The 14,538-nt window shown below is 36.8% G+C and overlaps 1 protein-coding gene across 1 annotated transcript in view; it reads right to left on the reverse strand.

The window, feature by feature from the left end:
* HERC2 (HECT and RLD domain containing E3 ubiquitin protein ligase 2) overlaps positions 1 to 14,538 on the reverse strand; it is a gene marked incomplete in the record, with an annotated part of 3,551,743 nt that overhangs the window by 315,885 nt on the left and 3,221,320 nt on the right. Inside the window, 1 exon segment of the mRNA XM_044072055.1 lies at positions 2,140 to 2,317. Within this exon segment, the coding sequence (XP_043927990.1) occupies positions 2,140 to 2,317 (178 nt within the window).

Genomic DNA, 14,538 nt, shown 5'->3' on the forward strand with positions numbered 1-14,538 from the left:
GAGAGGGGAAGACAGCAAGATTCAGGTGGGATAAGCTGATTCTTCCAGTAGAACTGGGCAGATTGGGTTTACCCAATTTGAAGGGGTATTTCAGAGCTACACAGTTAAGACTCCTATACATAGCACAAGCAGAAAACTTTATTTCAAAGTGGAAAGGGATGATGATGAAACGGGGGGAAGTTAAAGAAACAAGGAGTGACTGGGATTTTGGATGCAGACCTTTAAGGAGAATAACAATCATACATAATATTATATCCATAAAGTTGCCGAAAGTATTCTAAGAACTAAGCCAACTGAGAATTGGAGAAAGGAGATTCTGCCGATAGAGATTACTGCAATTAGGGATACAGACAATATGCAAGAGGGGGTTGGAATTTATTGGAGAAAACTGGCAAAGGAACCAAGGTATTAGGAGCAAATAACTAAAGAGGGAAGATGACAGAATGGGAAGATGCCAAGAATTTATATGGACTGCAGATTACAGATAGCCTTCCCTATCAGGGATTGATATCAGAAAATGTTAGAAAGGATTGGGAAGAGAGACTGGATAAGCAATTCACAAAAAAATGGGAAGATATATGTATGTCTCCCAAATATGCAACAAAATCTAGAAGATTTAGGATTTTTGCCTGGAAATGTTTGCATAGATATTTCTATACCCCAAGTAGACTCCAGAGAATTTTTTTCTCAGGCAAACAGGAAGTGCTGGAGGTGTGATGGGGAAGAAAGAGGTAATGGGGAACATATTTTCTGGGAGTGCAGTGAATTGGTAGACTTTAAGGATTCCTTGCAGGATGCACTGTCGGAGATGCTGGTGGGCAGATTGGTCTAATGAGGGAGATGATTTTTCTGATCTGTAATACAGAATCAGAATTGCCTAGGCATGGCATGGCCTTGCTGTGTCAAATAATGGTGGCTGCCAAAAAAGCAATTACTAGAAAATGGAAATCAAAATCTAAACCAACTATATTAGGAGTAGTGAATATAATTACAGAGATAAAACAACTGGAATTGAGATTTGTAGAAAAGGGTAGGAGCAAACTACATGGGAAAAATACATACAAGGGAGGAATGAGGTTTAAAAGGCGGCAGGACTTAAATGAGCTATGTAATTTTTGACTGAAAAAGACTGGATAGATTACAAGAATGTAAAATGTTTGTAACTGGGTGTGTGTCAGTATGGTTTGTGATGTAAAATGCTTGCAAGTAGATTGTGTTGGCGTGGTTTACTTTAATTTGTTTAAATGTCTGATTGCTTATGTAGTAAGTGATGGTTTAATAAACATGCTTCTTGTTTAAAAAAAGGCAAGAATTAAATAATTTTTGCAATGTTGCTTAGGTTATATGATATATAGCAATATATGTGAAATAGAATGTTTGTTACTTATTGTGTGATTACTTTTATATGAATGTAAATTTGCCTAAGTCACAAGTGATAATTCAATAAAAGTGTCTGAAAAAAAAGAAACAAATTAAATTAATTTAAAAAAAAATCCTCTTTTGGCTGACAGCAAACACACAAAACTATGTACACCTTCCCAAATCAAAGTCTACCACTCCAAATATCAATAATTGTCCCAAAATGACTGCTGCACACATAGGTATTACCTATTTTGAACTTAAAGTTGACCATACTAACAGGCATGTTAAAGCTGGTCTTGTCACTTACACAACTATCTGTTCTTGTCTTGTATCTCTATTTCCCTTCCTGATGTGAAGTGAATTGCTTGCTTGCAGCACAGACTAACTTTTAGCCTTAAGAAAAAGCACACTAGCTAGCTAAATTAATTGTGCATTGTTACATTTAAGGCATTTACTAATGTACTAAGGTTGAGTCTGAAACTTAATTTCTTACTTTACTTTTCTGTTTAATTTCAATGAACTGCTTCCTGTTATTCCTTACAGATTTCACTTAGAAACCCTGTTCAGACCTCTTAGGATTAACTGCGTGCACCTAACAAGTTGCCTGCATGAACTCTAAACCATGCCTTCAATAGCAGTACTCCTGTCAGGTACAGTAAAGACTCATTAATATAATTTTGCATGTGTAATGTGCTACAACACAAATTCTGAAGCCCAGTCTTAAATGCTTAACATAATATGTAATGTACTGTAAAATTACGGGATAATGGTTCTTACCAGTTTTGGTTTGAGCTGATCTTCACTGTCTCCATGACCCAGGCGTCCATATCTGCCCTTGCCCCAAGTATACAATTCTCCTGCTGCAGTTATACAAGCACTGTGCGCTCCACCAGCAGCAATGTCCACTACTTCAATGCCACGCAGAGACTCAATAACACGAGGGCGATCACAAGGACTAAATATGAAACAAAAAATAAGCATTTTGAAAATTACATGAAGAAACTAAGTTTGCACAAAACATGCGGCTTAACTGCAAGTTTGTTAGATGCAGCAAAACTAGGATAACAGCTTCTATATGTACGTCTTTTCAAAAAGAAGCACACAGTAATTTAATTTCATATAGTCATTTGTTAAACCATCTGACCACTGTTTTAGCCGTGACAGGTCACAAAGTTTTATATAGATATATATATATATATATATATATATATATATATATATATATATAGAGAGAGAGAGAGAGAGAAACACTGCAATCAACTGCTACTTTTCCCAAAGTTGGGAGAAAACAAGAGTAAATAAAAGCCATCCTGAGAAGGAAGGAACATGCAAACTGTGCACAGACAGCAACAACTAGAAGTCACGAGTGAATCCTGTCGTGTGAGATAAAAATCTTAATGAAAAGCCATTATGATGTTCAGAGTATTACTCGCTTCAAATTGCTTTATCACAGGTAAACATATCTTTGCTTCACAAACTACTCATTTTCAGTACAATTTGTGTGTAGGGAAGGAAATGAAGTTAGTGTACGCTGAAACAGTAACATCATTTGCATAAGTAATAAATGTAGTTAAACATTAATCAAATACAGGATGAGTGCGCAGGCAGTGGGCTTCTCATTCCTATACTCCCTTGCCAGCTCCTGCATGCACCCAACACACTATATGAACTTGGGTCACCTGCGACATAGTCAGGGCTTTATCCTTCTATGCCAGAGTGTCTCTCACACTCGAGTAGTAGTATTAAATTTAATGTAGAGGTTTATACGCAAGTTCAAAAGAACATCAAAGCACAGAAGAAACAAATAGATACAACATACATACATCCATTTCATAGAATAACAAATGCAAGGCAATTGAATCACAAGACCACTTAACACCTTGCCAATCCCCACCTCATGCTGAATCCTTCCTTCTTAATAAATGCAAAGCAGGACAGTCCCAAAGTAAATTTATGAGTACCCAATCCAATCATTCAGGCTTAACTTGAAGGATGTTAGGGTGTGATTTTGCAGGGAAGTCTGTTCCAGAGACTGGGTAGGTACTGGACAACAAACCTGTCTCTCCAACATGTTCTCCTTATGTGTTGGTAGATATTTATTTCCCGAGTTCAGGTATTAGCACAGCTATTTCACTTGCAAAGATACAGGAGTTCATCAGGATGGGGACCCTAATGGCAAGGAATGCAAGACAAGGAACACACCACAAAAACCTATAAGAAAACAAATCAAGGGATAATGTTTTAAGTCTTTGCTGGTAGAAGAAGGAATTTAAGCCAGCAATCTTCTTTGTTAGGAAACTCTGGGGCCTTTCCAATTGCTTATGATGTCCAGAAAGTTAAACCCAGGGGGAGGGGAGTTGATTTCAATACTTGGTCTAACTAGGACGTAGACAGAGAGATGGTAACTTCTTTTGACTTGCATAATATGCCTTTTAAAAATTATTTGCGCTAAACAGGATTTTCTGATTACTTTTGCTACACAGTGGTAGAGGCAGAGGGAATTATCAACCCAAAGTTCCAAGATCCCTGAGTACATTATCATTTTGAAGAGGGTTTGTATCTTATCTGATGATTACATATGCCCTTTAATATGCAGAGCTTTGGGTATGATTCACTTTAGCATTATAAAATGACCCTGTTCACAGAAGGGCTTTTTGGCAGGCTCACTCAAAGAGTAAACAGTGCTAAGCCACAGCATATCAGAACATGATGGACAGTATGCTTTTAGCAATAACAGACCAGAACAATATTAACATGCTTAGTTTTAAGATAGTTTTTAAGTAACTAACTAGGAGACTGTTACTGTTTTTTTACAGAAGAAAAACTACAATGCTAATATCCAGGGTGAAAGGAATCTCACAACTGCAGAGCAGTTAATGGATGAAAGATCTTGCATCTACTTAATATCCAGGACACAGTTGGATAGGGCACTCAGACATTATACTGACCAAGTTAGATCTCATAATTACTTCCTGAGGTTCCCTTCAGCCACTCTGTCAAGTACCACATATAAAAGCATCTTTAGTTAAAAAAAAAAGTAAATAAAATATCTTACTTGATGATATTTTTGTATGCATTGGCACTTTAAATAAGGTGACGTCAACTATTTGAAATTATTTCAAGTTGGCGCCAAAAAGTTGTTAAATTTGGTGTTAATTAAGATGTACTTTTGTCTGATGAAGTCTGCATCGCAGATGAAAGCACTTACACTTGTTCTGCTTAGCTTTTTGATGTTTGAGTGTTAATAAACTTGCCGCCTCATCCTTGTTCGAATCCTGCTTCACTGTTTGAACTAGTTAACCTAGCAGAGACTGGTCGTGGTCTCATTTTTGGATTCAATTTTAGTATAAGAGGTACACAACCAGCAACAACAGCATGATTAAGTGCTTGTAAAGGGTGACAAGAACTTAAGTGCATCTTATTAAAGTTGTAAAAGGCTAGGTACCTTATGGCTGCTGTCAATGCTAGTATTATTAATGTGTTCTTATGAGTCTGAACAACAGAAAGGTGAGGCAGATGTCACCTGTGCACAGAGAACATGAGATGGGAAGGGAAGAATCATTTGGTCACTTGGTGAACACAGAAATTTGGGGAATAAAGGATAAGTGCGTCTGTGTGATGGAAGGTCTGCAAAATGAAGACTAGGCATTGAAGTACTTTTTGACTCTTCAAAATATATCTACCAAATAAATAAATTACTGGAAATGAAGGGTCTCCTAAGTGAATAAATGGTGTTCAAGGGTCACATTGAGACTGTGCCCTATTTGTTCCTTCATCTTAGAAGATGGCAAGGTAGATCACGCCACATAACACCACATTCCCTAGAAGGAATACAGATGGTGATGCACACTGCAGTCTGGGATGGGCATTCAGCTCACCAATCCACCTCTTGGTACTGACTCTCTTAGCAGGTACACAAAAGTGTGCAACCATATTGGGAAGGTATTGTGGTGCTCGATGCTGACACAGATCACAAATCCTCCTGCCCACTGGTGGGGTTAGAATAAACCAAAATGTACTCAGAACCAGGATGCCAGCAAGGACACCAGCAGCTCTCATGGCTGTGAAAAAGATGGCCCATCTGGATGGCTCTCATCCCATGTTCTGTGAGAACCTTCCCCCACCATGAGATACCATCTAGTAAAAAGGCCTGAAAATCCACTGTCATCAGGGCAAAAAGAACCCTTAAAAAGGCACTCAACAGACAAAGAATTCAGACTTGGATGGGGCTCAGACCAATTTCTGAATTTGTTTTGGACAAAGGTGATCACTTCTTGGACCCCCTTTTGTTCAGTTTATATGTAAAACAAATAAATAAACAAACCAAATACCTAAAGGTCACTCAATATGGAGATGATCCAGCCCTGGTATGTACAAGTAAACACCAGTCTCTAGTGGTAAGACACCTTCAAGCAGGCTTCCACACACTACAAAAGAAAGTTGATCGACAAACTTAATTTTTAAGCTAATGAAAGTACATTTATTCTATTTATTTTAATCACTACAAAACCTCACAATCTTCCAAACATCAAATTCCTACAGCAATCAATCAAACGAAACACCCCATAAGAATGGATTCAAATACCTTGACTTACTCTTAGATGACTCCCTCTCAACTGAAAATCTCATCCACACAATCATAAAATATGGAACATAACTATTAGAAGCTTGCACAAAAAAGGGATTACCCAATTCAAATGGCAGAAGAAAAATGATTGTCCAGCCGATGACACAGCAAACTATTCCATGGATAACTTACAAACGCTAAAACTTATCTAAAAATTAACAAACATATCACAAAAAGGTTAAGTTGTCCAGTTAGAATTCACCATTGTACCCTCCTCACAAAATTATCATACCAAGCCCTTGCAGACTCTTGTTCTCGCAAATAAAACTGATACACCCAAAATACTCCATGCATTACTCCGCTTGAAAACTACCATTACAAATGAAAACTGTGCTCAGCTGAAAAAACTTTAATAAAAGCTAGCAAATTAACAATTCCTACAGAGATATACACTTTAAAAGTTACACAGTTAACTTTTAAACGAGTTTCAACAATTATTCACCGACTTAAACCACACAGCATTTAAAAACAACTCTAACTATACTTGAAAACCAATGTATAAAACTTTGTATCATGTCAACTCTTCGCTCCAATTCAAATGTTCTCTTCTTATACATCTGATTTTCACAACACTAACAATCCATTATAAATTAATTGTTTTAACACCTACTACACACCCTTGCTCCAAATTCTGTATCCTATTACAATCTACCTGCAAATTTTCTATCAACTTCTAACATCACGTTTAAACCACATTCAGCTCAATCATCTCATTTATTTACTTATTTATTTATTAGTATTTTGCTTACTGGGATAGTCCAACTGGGCATGAGGTCCCCTTTCGGCCGAGACCTGGCCAGAAGAGGCTCACGCAAAATATGTTCATTAAGTCTGCAAATGGTTACATTAAGTGAGATGAGTACAAACCTAATAAACATATTAGTAATAATTAACAGTTAATGGTTAGAGGACATAGCCTACATGTTAATGACATGAGTAGATAGTCTTAGCTATTAAACCCATACAGAAAAAGGAATGCGTTATGCTGAATATTAACAGCATTTATGTAGAGCTACTACAGTCCAGAAATATAGTGTTTGCATTATAAATGTTTCAAGCATGGCAACAGATTGGAAATATTCAATAACAAAGAGGAGAGTAAGATATGTATGAGCAGCCAAAAGCAAAGGAGTGGAGCTACAAGAGCACAGGGTACATTACTTACATTAGCTTCTAAGTTCAGGCTAATATACAGTGTTGATAAATGAGCGAGTTGGCTGCTACAGGTACAGTTAACGAGATGCTAGGAGCAGTCTGTAAGACAGAGTAAGAATGGTGGTAAACACCTGCAGGGATACTGAGTTGTAAACAAGTAGTTTGTAAAGTACAGCAGAATGGCAGTACAAAGGTAAAACAATACAGAGCTGAAAATCAGAAAAGCATCATGAAGTAGGTTAGATGAGGTGTTTCTGAAAGAAGGTTTAACAGAGAGGGGACATGAAAGCGTATGGGAGGAATAGCTACAGGCTGTTCACAGACAAAAAGGGGCACGCTAGACAAGGGCAGATAAGGGATGATAAATATTTCATGGGGATGGCTATTTTTGGCAATTGGAGGATAAGGTTAAGTGGGCAATAAAGCGAGTTATCTACCCAGCAGCAGGGCTACCCTTACAAGAACTGGCGGTGAAGATGAAGGGCGCCATGAGGCCCTCCTCTCCATTGCCCACTACCCCCACCATATGTCACTCCTGTGCCCAATCTAGCTGCCCCCCCCCCCAAACACACATATATATATCCTGGCCTAACTACACCATCCACATCACTTTTTTCTTCATTTTCTTACCATTTTTCTTCATTTTTTCCTGCATACATTTCATTCATTCAGCACATCCTAACTAAGCAAAACTGCACTCTGTAACTGTGGTGGAAATAAGCACATTAAACCTGGGGTCTAGGGGGTGCTAGACGCACCAAAAATTGGGGTGGTTCTGCATGCTCTGAGGTGTACTGCAGAGATTTTTTTAAACAAACTGGTCATCCAAAAATGGCCTGAAAAATTCCTGACTAGGGAAAGAAATTCAGTTTTACTCTTCATCTTTGCTTTTTTCTTTCAACACACCTCAACTGACCAGGACCACGGTAATTACTGTGGAAGGAGTAACCAAATTAAGCTGGTGGTCTCAGGGGCTGCTTAACCACTTCAAATAAAAGAGTTTCCACATGCTGAGAGGGGTATTTTATTTGATTTATTTTCTTACATTTTAGTGTTTTTTTAATAACCTTTTTCATGTTGTGACTGCCTAAACAAAAATCATGACTTAGGGAAAAAAAACTTGCATTTTTCAATTTTGCTTTTCGTGAATCTGTTCAACAGACTCATCAAAACTACATTTTAATAACTGTAGAGGAAATAACTGCATTAATCCAGGAGTTAGGGAGCCACTAGGTCATCAGAAGATATAGGGGTTCTAGATATTCTGAGGTGTATTTTAGAACTTCTTCCTTAACTTCTGATCTAATAATGACCCGAAAAATATTAAGGAAAAGATTGTTTTTTTTTATTTCAAGGAAGAAATAAGCTGTATCCAAGACTTTATGCTCAAAGTAGACAATTGTATTGATTTATTTATGCTTTGCTATCCAGGTTAGCTCAACTAAGCTAGTAGTCTTTTCAAGGAGTAGGCTCCAGGTGGTATTTATACTAATAGGGGAAATTTGGCCATGGCATCAGGGAATTTCCCCTACTCTTGGTAGTAGGGGAAAGAGTTTGTGTGTGATACAATTGACTTTCTGTTTCCATTCCAGGTGCAGAGGCAGCCCGTAGGAAAAGGGAGAAGACATGGCTGACTCAGCTTTTGCTGAAACTGAAATGAAAGTTGTTGAAAATGCAGATGAAATGGTAGAATCACTACCAGAAATGTTCTCAAATTAATTGGAAGCAGAGAAAGCATTTTCAAATGGAGAAGAGGTGAAGGAGGAATTGGAGGTGAATGCAGAGGTGGAAGTGAATTCGGAGCAAAATTTCCAGAAAAATCTGTTTGAATCAATAAAATCGGGAAAATGCATTGTTTCAACCCTCCAGTTGGGATGGTTGCAGAATGTTTATCTGGAGGAGATGATAAACCAGAGTGAGCCAGACAGTGGAGCAGCAGTATCTTGGAGTGAGACTATGGGGAAAACAGAAGAAAATGAGCCAGAGAAAGTACCAGAGAAAAAGACTTATGCTAAAACAGTGGGAGAAATTGCCAAAGAGGAGAGGGGAACAAAGGAAACAAAGAAGAAATCTGTTGTTCGAGTGAGCAGTAAAAAAGAAAGTTTGGACAGATATGAGGTATGGGACAATGTTATAGTACTGCTTGGGTGTTAAAGTTGAAGAGGTAAGAGCTTTACTTTTAATTAACAAGGAAACATTTTGTGACTTGATATTGGTACCTGGGCAGGTTATTGAACATTTTTTGGGGGTTTATGAAAAAAAAAAGAAATATTTCCATGGTCAGAATATGTTGTACAACATGGAAGCAAAAGAACTGAAAGAACATTTGCTGTCAATATGTAAAGAGGTGACGGACACTGCTAAAATCTATGATCAAAGAGGACTATGGACTGGGGGATGGAAATGTGGAGTAATTTGAAAAATGAAAAATGATAATGTGATATATATACCTAGTACTATTAATGTGCATGGTAATAGAGGGTTTGTGAAGTACAGAAGACAACCAAAAATCTTGTTATTTTTGTGGAACTAATGATCATTTAATGAATTAATCTAACACAAAATATGTTATTTATGTGGTCAGGAAGGCCATTATGCAAAGAAATGTGAATTAAAGTAAAAACATGTGGCCACTCATGGTTAGTGCGTGAGATAAGAGACACAACAAAATGAAAAGAAAAACAAACTGTAAATGAAGTTATACAAGAAAAAGAGATGGAAGAGATTGTGGTACAGGAAGTTGCACCAAAAATGAAAAATGTAGAAGTTGCCTTTAAAATTACAGAGAAAGATAAAGAAAAAAAGAAATAGATGAGACAACTGAGGAAGAGTCAGAGTGGTAACAACTGAAGAAGAGTCAGAGTGGTAACAAGTGAAGAAGAGTCAGAGTGGTAACAAGTGAAGAAGAGTCAGAGTGGTAACAAGTGAAGAAGAGTCAGAGTGGTATGTGGCAAAAGGCAAAAAAGTCTATAGGGAAATTAAAAGAAAGTTTAAAAATAATATGGTAAGATAAAATAAGAAAGGCAAGGGATAAAGCATATTTAATTTAACTGTTCAATAAAGCTGACAATTTTAGCTTTAAATGTGAAAAGTATGAAAATATGAAGAGAGGCTGACACAGACAAACAACTGGTGTCAGAGCCATGGACTAAAACTAAATGCCAAGAAATGCATAACAGTATCCTTTGGGAAGTCATCTATCCCTGGTAACTATCACATTGACAACACACCCCTTAGAGTTGATCCAGTAGTCAGGGACTTAGGGAAACACAGATAGTAATGTAGCCTTTGATCATCATCTGTCTACAGTGATGAGGAAATCATTCTATGCTGCGCAACATAAAAACAAAGGTATAGCATCTAACTCCAAGGAAGTCATTGTTCCAATATATTCAGCATTCATCAGACCTATCACCGAGTACAATGCCCCCTTCGGTATGTACCTAACCAAGCATATCCAACAAGTGGAACATCCACAGAGGTTCCTCACTAAAAGAATACAGGGTGCAAGTAATATGTTCTATGCAGACTGCTTCAAGATCCCATCCTTGTATTCAGTCTCCTACAGGCTTTTGAGGGGAGATCTATGCCTGGCATACAGAGCATTGTCAGACCCCACTTTAATGGACCTCCTGCATATCCAAAAAACAAATAGCACCAGAATTACCTGTTCTAAAGACTTAAACCTTCCCTGTGATATAAATAGGACCTGCTGGAGAGATAGGTATGTATTCCACAGACTACAATGTCTATGGTACAGGCTACCCATCCATGTGAAGCAGAGTTTCTCCCTAACCCAATTTAAGTGCAACGTGCACAATTGGATGGGAAACTGAAAGTTCATCCCTGGGTTGGCACCTATGTCTCTAATGGACAAAGGTAACCTGTAAATAGTTCATCTCCCAGGCCCACGCTTACACTTATCAAGGGTATCAGAACTTTTCAGAGGTTTGGGATGCTTGGCTAGGCTTAAAAAGGCCCTTGTGGTAATTAGCCTAGTAAACACCTATGAACCATTATGGAGAATTTTGCAGGAATATAACATAAGTGACAAAGTATTACAAATTATTAAATCAATGTATGAAAAAAATGTGAAATTAAAAATAAACAGTTGGATTGGGGAAGATGTAAAAATAGAATGTGGAATACAAAAAAGGATGTCCAGCTAGCAGTGTGACATTTTCATTAGTCATGAATATAGTACTGGTGGGGTAGAAATAAATAAAAGTAATGGAGGATATAAAATAATGAAGGCGGTACAAATACAGATGAAGCATACTTATGTAGATGGCATTGTAATAACTGCTAAAAATAAATCATGGATGGAAGAAATAAATAAAAAAATAAGTATTATATTAAAGAAATTTGGTTTAAGTACAAATAAAGAGAAAAGCAAAGGTTTTAGTTATGAAGGGATAATAGGAGGTGTAGAATATAATGAAAAGTATATACATATATTGGGGAAAGTATTTGGTAGAAGTGAATATAAACATGAGCAATGGGACAAGATTATTAAAGGAATTAAAGTATTGCTTTCTGGAAAATATGTAGATTTTTATATAGAAAGAAAACACATTTTATAAATACTATAATATTGGGTAAAAAAGCCTATGTTGCAAACATTTATACGGTACCAGGGAGGTATGAAAACGAAATTATGATGACAATATCTTCATTCATTTGGGGGTCCAGAATGAACCCTGCAAAGAGAGGAATTTTATATATGAAAGAAGAGCAGGGAGGGCTGGAACTGATGAATCCAATTGTACATGCAGACTCTTTAAATATGTTTAAAGTATTAAAAGGAGTTATGAAAGATAAGAATATGGTAAATACAAGCAAATCTTGGAAGGTATGGAAGTGAAAAAAAGTAAAAGTGTCATTCATGAAGAAATGAAAGACTTTTACAGTAAAATTGTGCTATAGAAACAAAAAAAGAATGTACTAGAAAAAAAAAAGAACAGAATGGTATAATATTATGAAATCTTTTTATTTTTTCTGATCTGTGGAAAGAGTTAGAAACAAGTACGAAAAAAAGCAATAATGATGAGATATACAAATTATAAAAGAATTAAAGAATGCAATGATTTTTCGTGGAGGTTGTCCATAGGTAAATTACCAGTAAAAGCAAATATGGCATACAAAAGGAAACAAGATAGAATATGTAAGAAGTGCAAACAGTTTCAAACTACAGAACATGTATTTTTAAAATGTGAAAGAATTCAAGAGTTGTGGAAAGAAAGTAAACATGAGTTGTTTAAAGATTATTTGAAATCTGAAATGTTAAATATGGACATGATGGAATACGGTTATTATGGAACAAGACCTCAAAAAAAGGAAATGGACAGTTATATTTTATGCAACATGGACAATTTGGGATGAGATGCTTAATGAGATCAAATACAATGGAAAATGGACACTGACAAAAATATTGGAAAAAATATGGTTTTGGTTGTGGGTAAAAGGGTGGGGGGGACACTTAAAAAGAAGTTGATGACATACTGAGTGATGTTAGCTACGTAAATTATGTAAATTTGTGAATATATAAATATGAAATGTATGAATGTTTACAAATAAAAAAAAACTACTCTGTTGTTGTGAGTAGGACCCATTTTAGAAGAGCACTTCCTGCTTCCATTCCAGGTGCCGAGGCAGCCCAAAGAAACAGGGAAGCAGATGCAGAGTGAAGGAGATGAAGAAATGATGGATGAAACGAAGGAGAAAGCAAATGCTAAGACCAGAGAATGTGTGCAGGATTCTAAGGAAATTTATTTACTTATTCTTCTTCTTCTTTCGGCTTTTCCCGGTTAGGGGTCGCCACAGCGGATCACCTGTCCGCTCATGATTGGCAGTGGAGTTTTATGGTGTCGAGTTGCCAGCCCAGCACCCAACCTTCCACAGAAGGCACACACATGCACACACTCACACCTAGGGCCAATTTAGAGTGTCCAATCCACCTACTGCATGTCTTTGGGATGTGGGAGGAAACCGGAGCACCCGGAGGAAACCCACGCGACCACAGGGAGGACATGCAGACTCCGCACAGAAGGCACCCCAGCCGAGAATCGAACCGGTGAACCTCTTGCTGTGATTCGGCAACACTAACCGCTGCACCACCGTGGCCGCCCTGAAATGTATTTACTTATTATTTATTTATTTTACATTTGTTTACTGGAAAGGTCTGACTGGATTAAAAAAAAAAACATTTTCAGTGGTGACCCGGGGAGAAAAGCTCCACATATCAAAAGTACATTAAAAAAAAAAAAAGAATGTTTTAAAGAAACCTGTTTGATGGAGATGAGTCAGCAAATGATGGCTGTATAATTACAACCCTCCAGTTGAGAGGGTTGCGGGATGATTTACTTAAAGAAAGGGTAGTGCAGAGTGAGCCAGAAAATGAAGGAGGTGGTTCATGGGGGGATATTATGGAGAAAATACAAAAGGAGGATGCAGAAACCATTCTGAAGAACAGTAGTGAGATGGAAAAGAAAACATATGCAGAGAAACTAAAAGAAGGCAACAGTGGGGTAGCAGAAAAGAAGGCAGAAGAATATGAAAGTACATGGAAAAGATTCAAAGTAAAGAAGACAAAGAAATGGACGGGTATGAAGTGTGAGCCAATTCAATAGCTCCTTTGGTGAAAAAGCACATTAGTTAAGAGCATTTATTTTTATTAAAAAAACAGTTTGTAACATTGTATTTGAGACTTTTTTTCAATGGAAAGTTTTCTTGGAGAATATGACAAAAAATAAACACTGTAACCTATGGAATCTTTATGTGATAAAAGCATTTAACAGTTCAACAAAAAGAAGACACGTGTAATTTCAAACAAAGGTACAAAGAGAGACTTTGAAAGGACATTTCAGAGCTTCATTTAAAGAAGTACTGGACAGCGCAAAAGTTTATGACACAAGGGGTTTATAGACTACTGGCTGGGATTGCAATATAGTGTTAAAAATAGAAAGAGAAAAAGTTAAACATATACCAAGCATGAAGAATGTGGAGGGAAACAAGGGTGTTGTAAAACACTGGGGACAACCCAAGATATGTTTTTTTGTTGAAAAGGACATTTGATAAGTAACCATGACAAAAAAAAATTATATTTGTGGGGAAATGGGACATGATGCAAAAAAACATGAATGCATATGTTATAAAATGTAACAAAATTGGATATTTATGGATGAATTGCAAAAATGAAAAGAATAAAGAAAAAGAAAGTGAAGAAAATAAACAGAGAACATTTTAAAAGTAGATGAAATAGAAGAAAAATTAAATAAACTAAATAATAAAGAGGACATAGAAGAAGGTTCTGAAATACTGATGAAGACAAACCAGAAGGTAGTAAAAGGGGAAAAAAGAACTCTATTGGTAAAAGAGTTAAAGAAAAAGAAAAA

This window comes from Protopterus annectens, chromosome 5.part0, assembly GCF_019279795.1.
Source record: "Protopterus annectens isolate FY-2018-M chromosome 5.part0, PAN1.0, whole genome shotgun sequence".
NCBI classification, from domain to species: domain Eukaryota; kingdom Metazoa; phylum Chordata; order Ceratodontiformes; family Protopteridae; genus Protopterus; species Protopterus annectens.